Source organism: Beta vulgaris, chromosome 2 (genome assembly GCF_026745355.1).
Source record: "Beta vulgaris subsp. vulgaris cultivar EL10 chromosome 2, EL10.2, whole genome shotgun sequence".
Taxonomy (NCBI): domain Eukaryota; kingdom Viridiplantae; phylum Streptophyta; class Magnoliopsida; order Caryophyllales; family Amaranthaceae; genus Beta; species Beta vulgaris.
Genome location: NC_079203.1, coordinates 27,996,916 through 28,007,880, shown reverse-complemented (window position 1 = coordinate 28,007,880; position 10,965 = coordinate 27,996,916). Strand labels below are relative to the sequence as shown.

Below are 10,965 nucleotides of genomic sequence, written 5' to 3'. Positions count from 1 at the left end.
ACAACCTTGAAAGGACCCTCATCCATTGGTTCATCATTCTTATGATCAATGTGCAGCTTTTGAGCACTAAGGGAAAGCCACACATAGTCCCCTTCACTTAGGCGTGAGTCTTGCCGAAGATGCAGCACACTAGCCCTTCTTTCCTTCTTGGTGCTTGCGGTCTCTAGCATCTCGTCTCGACATGATTGTAGGCACACATGACCACCACCATCTTGGACACTCGATGCACTCTCCTTAGGCATAGGAATCAAGTTTCTCTTGGGCGGCAATGGCTTGAGGCCCACACGAGCACCATCTACTAGCACCGAGTACACATTATCTCGACCATGGTGTAGCACTTGTCGATCATATTGCCACGGGCGCCCTAGGAGCAACGAGCAAGCAGTCATTGAACCACATCAAACCACATCTTATCCATATAACCCCCACTCGAAAACCTACCAAAGCCCTCTTCTTCACACGCACACCTCCCTCATCATTCAACCAACTCAGCTTATATGGTTTAGGGTGATCTTGCGTAGGTAACTCCAATGAATCCACCAAGGAACGTGCTACAACATTGGTGCAAGAACCTGAATCTATGATGAAATTATAAATCTTACCATTGATCAAACACCTAGACTCGAATAAATTCTCACGCTGCTCATCTGTTGCATCGTCTAAGGGTGCTGCCACCAACGTCCTTCGCACAATCAATCCTCTTTTGGCCTCTGGTTCATAGATAGGAGTTGCAGCCCAAAAGGATGGATCTGCCATGTCATGCAACGTTGCTTCAGGACTTCTTTCATCCCCCTAGCTTCTCCCCCGACGCCTCTTCCATTTGTTGTGTCAACAAGGCAAAACGCTCCTCCAAAGTAATCAACATCCTATTAGGGCATTGTTTCGCAATATGCCCTTGTCCTTGGCACTTAAAGCATACCCTTTCCCTCATCCCTTTTTGACCAGCCGCATTAGGAGGGGTTTTAAATTCCTCTTCACCTCCCTTCCCCTTGTCGAAAGTTTCAGTCTTTATAATAGAAGAAGAAGTTTCAGTTTTAGGAGTGAAAGAAAAACGAGTGCTCTTACCCTTAGCCTCCTTTTGTTGTCTTTCCACCTTCGTAGCTAGTTGACATAACTCATCAAAAGTGTTGTAGGCTTGGAGTTCCACGCAATTAGCTATAGGTTTAACCATACCACTCAACAACCTTGCCATTTTTGCTCTTCCTCCTCCTTACATCCACACGCAAGGTAGAGCTTCTCAAACTCAGTCACATATTCTTCAATAGAACGGTGATCTTGCTGAAAGGAATTGAGTCTAAGATAGAGTTCTTGCTTATAAGACTTGGGAATAAATCGTTTCCTCATCTTTATCTTCAATTCAGTCCAAGTTTTGATCTTTTCCTTCCCTTCTCGCACTCTTTGAACTTGAAAGGAATCATACCAATCCGAGGCATAATCTGTAAGCCTTAGAATAGCATGAGGAAACGTTGTAACTCATCCATGTCCTTGTGATCAAACATTCTTTCGGTCCTCCTCTCCCAATTTAAATAGGCTTGAGGATCTTTCAATCCATTAAACTCGGGAAGGTCTCCAAGCTTAATCAATTCACTCCTGCCTTGGCGTTCTCCCTTCTCCAACTGAGTTTTTCAATCTCCCCATGAAGTTGGAGTATGTGTTTGGCATAGTTATCACTCCTAGCCTCGTTCTTTTCAAGCCTTTGAAGCAAAGCATCCAACTTTTCCATATCGGACCCCATAACAATCTGCCTGGAATTTTTGTCAAAAGTTTGCGATCGCTGCGGCTTCGTTACAACTCGGAATGAGCTGAAATTTTGACACAACGTAGCCCTGTATGTTAGCTTTACACAGAACCAAAAAAATCACAATTTGGACAACTGACGCGCCGTCACGCACCGTCGCAATGCACCTTGCTCTGATACCACTTGATGTGATTTTTGTTGGCGGTTCGAACTATTTTTGTGTTTTTATGATTTTATGGACGAACAACATAAGAATAAATGGATAGGCTCTTAAATCGCAGTTTAAGAGGTTCTCTTGTGAGTCTCGGCTCCAAGATCACACAAAGTCGCGGTTTGTGTATTTGAACACTCAGTTCTATGCAAGCACAAGCTTAACACTTTAATCTAAAACTTCTCTACTTTATTATGATGGCCGAATAGCCTTTATATACTACAATACTTTCCTAAACCTACTAGGACTAGTAAAGCTTAAAGATAAAAGATAAATAACCTAATCACACGCCTAACCCTAATAATTATTAAGACTCAATGATAAGGAATTAGACTCCTACTCATAATAGGATTCCTTTATCATTTACACACTTACTTAAATAAAACCCTAAATTACATAGAATTCTAACAGAACTAGAACTCTACATAATTATTATTCCATTTCATATTACTTATAGAAAATGATCATATCATATATGTATCAGTCATTGACCGGTTTCGCACTATTGACTAATTCAGCAGATCCTCTAAGGTCATTGACTGATTAACCAATAATGCTTAATTTATTTTATACCGGCAGATCCACGAAGGTCGTTGACCGGTTTCACACTATTGATTAATTCAGCAGATCCTCTAAGGTCATTGACTGATTAATCAATAATGCTTAATGGGATGGGGCAGCATTGACTGATGTGTGTGGAAGATGCTCATTTTATTAAAATAAAACGGCTTTTCCCGGCTATGCCGGAATTATTGCCTACAAGTAAACTGATAAATCTTTTCGGCACAAGCGCCTGATTATTCACTCCTACTGGCAACATTGCCCATCTTCTAACTAAATATAGTACTTCTTAAGGACACTGGCGTTCCAACTATTTTTCAACAGCTTGCCTGCCATGTCTTCGAGCTGATATGACCCTGGTACTATTTCTTCTTTGACCAAGTAAGGTCCTTCCCAATTGGCCGTAAGCTTTCCGTCCACGTGGGCTTTTCCCGTTGCTGCCGTCCGCCTGAGGACAAGGTCTCCTTTGGAGATAGGACGGCTTCGCACTCTTTTATTGTAGGCCTTGCTTATCCGGTCTTTGTACGCTGCCGACCTCAGCTCTGCAGCCACTCTGACCTCTTGCAAGAGGTCTAAGTCCTTCTTGTGTATTTGCTCATTCAAAACGGGCTCATAGTTCAGGATCCGCCAGTTGGGTAGTCCCACTTCTACCGGGAGTACCGCCTCCGCCCCGAAAGCTAGCCTGAACGGTGTCTCTCCGGTGGCTTCCTTTTCGGTGGTCCTGTTGGACCACAGCACTGCTGGTACCCTGTCGGCCCATGCTCCCTTCAGTTCATCCAACCTTTTCTACAGGGCATTGAGGATTTGTTTGTTAGCGGCTTTGGCTTGGCCGTTGCTTTGCGGATGGCAGACTGAAGAGTAGGCGAACTTGATGCTGTAAGGACGCAAAAAGTCGCGTATCGGACCGCAATCGAATTGGACGCCATGATCCATCACTATTCCCATCGGGATGCCGAATCTAGTGATGATGTTCTGCCAGATAAACTTCTTTACCTGATTAGCCGTTATTTTTGCCGTCGGCTCTGCCTCTATCCATTTCGTGAAGTAGTCAATACCCACAATTAAGAATTTTCTTCCCCCGAAGGCCGGCGTAAAGGGCCCTATAATGTCCATCCTCCACTGCGCGAAAGGGATTGGATTTAAAATCGGCTGGAGATCATTGGCCGGCTGGTTTATCACTGGTGCGAACCTTTGACACTTATCACACTTTTTCACGTAGGTTTGAGCATCCGTCAGCATTGTAGGCCAGTAAAATCCTGCTCGCAGCGCTTTCAGTGCTAACGCTTTACCACCGATATGGTTCCCGCATATTCCTTCATGAATTTCCTCAATTATTTTTGTCGCTTCGTTGGCCGTGACGCAGCTTAGTAGAGGTAGTGAGAACCCTTTCTTGTACAACTGTCTTTGAAAGCTGCAATACCAAACAGAATCTCTTCTCAGTTTTTGCGCCGTCATCTTATCTTCCGGGAGCTCTCCTTTGAGCTTATATGCCAGTATACCCTCATACCATTCTGGTTCGGTAGTGATTGTATTAAAGGACGCTGGGACAACTTCGATACTTCTTTCTACCAATGTCTCCACCCTGACGTTCCTTTTCTTGTCGCTTAGACTGGAACTCGCCAGTTTTGGTAGGGCGTCTGCCGCCATGTTTTCTGCTCTTGGGACCAATTGTACTTCGAAGCTTTGCAATCCCTTTACCATGTTCTTTACCAGATGTAGGTATTTCTGCATTACCGGTTCTCGGGCCTCATACGTCCCCTTAATTTGGCTTGAGATTAATTGTGAGTCCGTTATCATAATGACGTTTCTTGCTCCAGCCGCAATGCTCAGACTTAGTCCGGCCAGGGCTGCTTCGTACTCAGCTTCATTGTTGGAGGCCTTAAACCCAAAGCGGATGGCATGCTCAAAGATTTCCCCTTCTGGGGATGTCATAACCACTCCGGCTCCGGCTCCACTCTGGGTTGCTGATCCATCTACCTCGATTTTCCACCTGCCGGTGGATTCTGCTGGTTCAGAGTAGATTGTCTCCACTATGAAGTCTGCTAAAGCTTGGGCTTTGATTGCGGTACGCGGCCGGTATTCTATGTCGAACTCCGACAGCTCAATTGCCCACTTCAATAGTCTCCCTGTGGTGTCTAGTTTATGAAGGGCTTTTTCCAAAGGCTGATTTGTGAGGACTTGGACAGTGTGGGAGTCAAAGTATGGTCTCAGCTTTCTTGCTGCAATCAAGACGGCATAGGCCATCTTTTCCAGCAGTTCATACCTCTGCTCCGCACCGGCAAGCACGTGACTGACAAAGTATATGGGGCTTTGCTGCCCCTGCCGATTTACCAGCAATACCGCCGCGACCGTCTTCTCGGTTACCGACACATATAGCTGCAGTTTTTCCCCCAACTCTGGCCGGGTTATGGTGGGCAGTCGTTGGAAGTGCTCTTTTACCTTTTCGAAGGCTTGCTTCTGCTCTTCTCCCCATTCAAACTTCTTGTTTCCTCGGAGTATTTTAAAGAATGGCAAGGCCTTCTCTGCTAATTTGGAAACGAATCTTGTTAGGGCCGCCATCCTCCCAGTCAGCTTTTGAATGTTCCGGATGCTCTTTGGCTCCGGGAGGTCACTGATGGCTTTGATTTTGTCCGAGTTGGCATCTATCCCCCTTTCGCTCACCATGAAGCCTAGGAACTTACCGGATCGTACTCCAAACACGCATTTCTTCGGATTTAACTTCATTTGGTGCTGCCGGACTGTTTCAAATGTTTCCTCTAGGTCAACTATGTGGTCCTCTTCAGTTAAGCTCTTAACTATACTGTCGTCCACATATACTTCTACGTTTCTGCCTTTTTGGTGTTCGAAGATCTTGTCTACCAGCTTTTGATAGGTAGCACCGGCATTTTTGAGCCCAAACGGCATTGCTTTGTAGGCGTAAACTCCTGCGTCTGTGATGAAGGCCGCTTTATTCCTGTCGGACTCAAGCAAACTTATCTGGTGGTACCCTGAGAAAGCATCCATAAAGCTTAATAGTGCATGGCCGCTAGTTGAGTCTACCAGCTGGTCAATCCTTGGCAACGGGTAGCAGTCCTTTGGGCATGCTTTGTTGAGGTCGGTAAAGTCTACACACATACGCCATGTCCCATTGGATTTTTTCACCATTACTACATTCGCCAACCACTCCGGGTAGTCGCAGGGTTCAATAAAGTCTGCCGCCAGCAGCTTGTCTACTTCCACCTTAATAGCTGTGTTCTTTTCTGCTGAGAAGTTTCGCTTCTTTTGCTTTACCGGCCTTACATCCTCGTTCATGTTCAGGCGATGTACCATGAAATCCGGATCAATGCTCGGCATTTCGTCTGCCGAGAAGGCGAAAATGTCGGCATGCCCTCTTAACAGGGAAATTAGGTTGACCTTCGCTTCTTCACCCAAATCAGATCCGATTTTCACTGTTCTGTCAGGTCCGTCCTCTTCCAAACTGAATTCTTCCGTTTCCCCCGCAGGGCTAGGTCTTGGCTAATCTGCCGGCCTTCCCTCGAAATTCTCCATGGACAGGTCCTTCCTGACCTTATTTTCCAGCCTTCTCCGTTTTCTTTCCGACGGTGGTGTGTCGGCCGGCCTTTTATGATCAGAGTGTTTTAGCGCGTAAGGTAGCATGCCCTTGCCGACTCTTGGTTGCCTCTGATTTTCTCGGGTTACCGTCATTAGAGGTGTAGATCATGGTAAGGTGATATGTTGAGACACACAGCTTGGGCGTCATGAATTAGCGGCCTCCCGATGATGGCATTATATGCCGCCGGGACGTCTACAACCAGAAACTCCACCATGAGATCTTTTGACCGGGACCCCTCTCCTATTTTGACCGCCAACTTTACCGTCCCTTCTGGGACAACAGATGCTCCTGTGAAGCCGATAACCGGGTAAGAGACTGGTTTCAAGCATGTTTCGTCAAATCCCATCTTTTCAAACGTCTCTTTGTAGAGGATATTGGCGGAGCTTCCACCGTCGACTAAAACGCGATGGACCATCGCATTGGATATTTGCAGAGATACCACCAAAGGGTCGTCATGAGGGTAAACGATTCCCTTAGCGTCCTCTGAGGTAAAAGCTACAGACGGCATGGATGGGGATGCCGGCCATTTTCTGGCGTTGTTATAGTTCACCTGGTGGCGGACTTCTTTGAGGCTAGCTTTCGCCCCATGAATACTGCCGCGTCTCGTTGACCCTCCGCTGATGATGTGGATTTCGGTGATCCTGTCTTTTACCGGCCTTCTATTGCCATTGTCATCCTCCCTTGGAGGAGTTTTGCGATCGTTCCTTGATAGGTACTGGGTAAAGTAACCTCGCCTAACGAGGTCTTCGATCCCGTCCTTAAGGTCCTTGCAATCGTCTGTTTTGTGGCCGTTAATAAATTCGCCACCACTTGACTTATCCCTACCCTTGTAGTACATTTTTCCGGCCTTTGCCACTTATCGTCCTTACTATAAAGTTCAAAAATCCGGGCCCGGGATATTGTTAGCGGAGTATAATTGTGTATTTGTCTGGCTCCTTCGAATCCCTTTTTCACAGAGTTGCTTTCCTCTTTTCTGCCGTTGACTCCGATTTTTTATCCTTCCGGTATTGTTCATCCCGCGATCCTTTTTTGTCTTTCTCTTTTCTTTTTCTATGGCCACTGCCTTTTTGCGTTAGCTGCCTTGTCAAACTCTTCCCCCCTGATGAAGTCATTAGCCTTTCCCAGGACTTCTGTTAGGCATGTCATCTTTTTTCTGCCGAGATAACTGCGAAATGGGGTACCTTCTTTCAACCCCGTCATTAGGGCCAGTACGCTACTTCCTGCTGCAGTGTCGGGATGGTGACGGCTTCAGCATTAAACGCCGACATAATCCCTCAAGCTTTCAATCTCCCCTTGTTTAATAAACATTACTCGCCGGTTGTTCGTTCACGACGCTTATTGCTGACAAAGTGTGTCACGAACATGGATGTGAGTTGTCGGAAGTCAAACACAGTTGCCGGCGGAATGCTTTTAAACCAGGTCTGCCCTAATCCGGTTAAGGTGGATGGGAACACCTTACACCACACTGAGTCAGTATCGGTGTACAACATCATATGGCCCTCATAAGCCGATAGGTGATCCTCTGGGTCCGTCTTACCGTCATACTTGTATGTCGGCATTTTCAATTTTTCCATGGGCTCCTGTAGAATTGCAGTGGAAAAGGGGGAATTCCGTAGCGACACCTGCGCTCTACGCCGGTATTCACTTCGGCTTCTCGGCTGGGAGGAATGCTGCTGAACCTCAGTATCCTGCGCCTCCTCCTCTTCTTCCTCCTCATTCCCCACCTGCTCTGTGGGGGTCTTAGAATTCGCCACCTGGTCCTGGTCATGCCGGTCTCGCTCACCTTGGCGGCCCGTACACGGTGTACGAAGTTTTCTCACCGGACTGTGGGCTCTGCTCAAGGGTCGCTTTGGCCGGGGACCGGTCGGTGGGGTTCCGCTTGTTATTGCCTGAAAAACTTCTGCTGCACTTCTGAGTTGCTCTGGGGTGAACATATTCCGCAAGGTGTGGAAGATGTCTTCCTGGGGAGTTTCAGGAGTTTTCCTAGTGTTCACAGGCGGTCGAGTGTGCCTAGCGGCCGGCAGCGAAGTTGAGTACCCCGGGGGGGCTTGGTCAATGGGGACATTGTTCTCATCGGTTTCGCATCCCTACGGCTGCTTAGGATCCATAAGGGTTGTTTGGATGCAAGGGATGGCTTAGACTACAAGGTATTGTTCTCTCCTCCTTCTAGCGCCAATTGTTCCGGTATGGAACAAATCACAGGGTTCTGAACCGGTAAGTCTTTGTATTCAAGCCGGGTTGGATTCCTGCAAAATAGAATAAGTGAACTAGCCTCGGGGGTGGATCCGAGGAACGCCCATCCGATGCCTAAGTCAGTATTAGGTTAAAAGCCGGTAGCTCTCAAGTATAATGTATTGGGATTCGTGTACGTACCTTGACTCAGATCAACGGAGTATTTATAGGGACTTGATTAAGCCCATCTCTTTGTTGGGCCCGGTAATCACGGGAGAGATTCCCAAGAATATTCCCTTAGGATATATTCTTATCTTTTACTGAAAGTATATCTTTTTAGGCCCGTAGGCGTTGGAGATATATACTGGATCTTAGCCCAGGCTCGTAAGCCCAAAAGCTACTAGACCGGTATCTATTGAACCGGTATGGAACTTAGTCAGCCCCCATACAAAGGGTTCTTGTGGGAGGGAAAATATGGGTCTTTCTCTGCCATTATTAGATGAAAAGTTTCAATTTTTCTCTTAATTTTTGTTGTTTTTTTGTTGTTGTAATGTAATGAAGAGGAAAATGTGATGGAATTGAAAGGCTGAGAAAACGGGGTGAAGTTTTTAGTGGTGGTGTTTGTCGTTGAAGATGGCAATGGTGGTGGTTGTTGTTGAGAACTTGAGATGTTGTTGATGGAGGAGAGAGAAAGGTTGTGGGAGTAAGGTTGGAATTCTGGATGATGAGGTATTAAGGTCAATAGGTGATGAGAGAGAAAGGTTTGGGGGGGGGGGGTTGTATTAGAATTGGTGTTTAGTTTAGTTTATAATTCTCATTTGTACTTATAAAATAAGTATTAGTTTATATTTAACACCATAAAATACTTATCAGCTTTTATCAAACAGCTATATGTTACCAAACACATTCATATAAGCAGAAGTCAACTCCACAGTCAAATCCACTGAATAAAAAAGTAAAACATTAACAGCAAACTCTAAACTCTAATAGCTAAACTCTAAACTATGTTTGCCAAACAGGGCCTTAGTCCAGCAAAGCCGTTTATGCTAATTCCAGGAAGCACGGAAACTTCTGGAACCTAACGTTTCAACGTTTCGAAAACATGGAAACTCGAAAACCCTTATGAAACTTCGTTTCCGTCTCTAACATTTCCATGCAACCAAACAACTATTTCTCTTCCATTTCCCTCTTTCATATCAAGGTAATTTAAGCTATATGTCAATTTGCATGACATTTCAAAAGGTATTTGCTTATTTTTTGATAACATTTTTAAATCTTTTTAATTTAAATTATTCTTGAATTTTTAAAACTTTTTCCGTTTCCTTGTTTTTTTTTTTAATTGACGCTTCGACGCTTCCGAAACATTTTTGTTTCTGAAACTCTTAACGTTTCCGTGCTACCTAATACCTAACCTTTAAACAAAGAAAAATATTTGACTTGGGTAGCTTTAAAAGCGGATACCAACACATGTTTCCCAGATATACAAGTAATTTCTTTCCCACATTTTTTGGATAAGGGATATTCTACATGGTAAGCTTCAACTTTTATCTTTTCTATACTATGTGGTAGACAAACTTAAAAAAGAATGCACGTGGTAAGCATGTACTTTTGTTCTAGTTGATTATGTAGGCGATTTGGTTAAAATGGTTTAATTGACCGTTAATTAAGGTTCCAAAAGCACCTCGATTTCCGTACATTGGTTTAGGTGGTAGAATAATTGGTCCGGCTAAGGTTTTCAGGGGTCATTTTAGCCTTTAAAGTTCAAAATTAAGATTGAAATCAATTCGCCTGCACGCAAATCAAGCGTGAAATTTTGACATCAAATTTGATCCATAAGGGCTAAGTGAATCATAATACTTTAGCCTAACTAATCATTTTGGAACCCAAAGTAACAACCAAGTAAATGTTTTTAACCAAATTGCTTATAGAATCAGCTAGAACAAAAGTTTATGCTTACCATGTACATTCTTTTTTAAGTTTGCTTACCACGTAGAAAAGACAAAAGTTAAAACTTACCATGTAGAGTTTCCCTTTAGGTAATTCTTAATCTATGAATCAAAATAGGGAAATTCTATACGGTAAGCACGAGGTTTTTCGATTTCTACGTGGTAAGCAAAGTTTTTTTATTTTTTCATATGGTAAGCACGTACTTTTTATGTTTCTACGTGGTAAGCAAATTACGTTAATTAACAACTAAAAAACATAATTAGCACACTATGCTGTTAATTATATAATTAGTTTGCTGATTATGATTAATTACCAAAAATTACATAAAAATACCAAAAAAACACAAAAAAAATACCAAAAAAATACAAAAGAAAACCCAGATCCGGCCCCCCTGCCCAACCACCCCCAACTAACCCCCCACCAATCCCCGACCCCACCTACCCCCTAAACCCCCTTCCCCGACCCCACCCACCCCTTAAACCACCGCCCCACCCACGAATTCCCCCTCCACCAAACCCCCCCACCCCCGTATACCCCACCCAAGAAGCCCCCCTACCCCGAATACCCCACCCCCGTCAGACCCACCCACCTCCACCCCCACCTCCAACGACACCCCTACCCCAATTCGACCAAACCCAGCCAACCCCCACCCCAATCCGACCCACCCGAACCACCTACACCCCATCCCCGCCACCGCCGCCAGCCCCCCACCCCCCAAACCGCCCAGCACAATGGCATTTGGCG

General features: G+C 45.0%; 1 protein-coding gene across 1 annotated transcript; it reads right to left on the bottom strand.

Annotated features, from left to right (window-relative positions):
- Positions 1–1,579: 1,579 nt before the first annotated feature.
- Positions 1,580–5,843, bottom strand: LOC104883586 (uncharacterized). Its single transcript, XM_010668128.2, has 3 exons — positions 3,504–5,843; positions 2,797–3,296; positions 1,580–1,826 (listed from the first exon to the last, which is right to left on the bottom strand). The coding sequence occupies exons 1-3, from the start codon at positions 5,841–5,843 to the stop codon at positions 1,580–1,582; spliced, it is 3,087 nt and encodes a 1,028-aa protein (XP_010666430.2).
- Between the last annotated feature and the right edge of the window lie 5,122 nt (positions 5,844–10,965).

What these genes read in the sequence shown, in the direction of transcription:
- LOC104883586 (XM_010668128.2), bottom strand. Translation starts at nt 5,843, where the DNA reads ATGCCGAGCATTGATCCGGATTTCATGGTACATCGCCTGAACATGAAC. An exon ending in CAAAAATAACGGCTAATCAG is followed by an intron (nt 3,297 to 3,503) that starts GTAAAGAAGTTT and finishes AATGCCCTGTAG; the next exon opens with AAAAGGTTGGATGAACTGAA. An exon ending in AACGCCAGTGTCCTTAAGAA is followed by an intron (nt 1,827 to 2,796) that starts GTACTATATTTA and finishes GCTAACATACAG; the next exon opens with GGCTACGTTGTGTCAAAATT.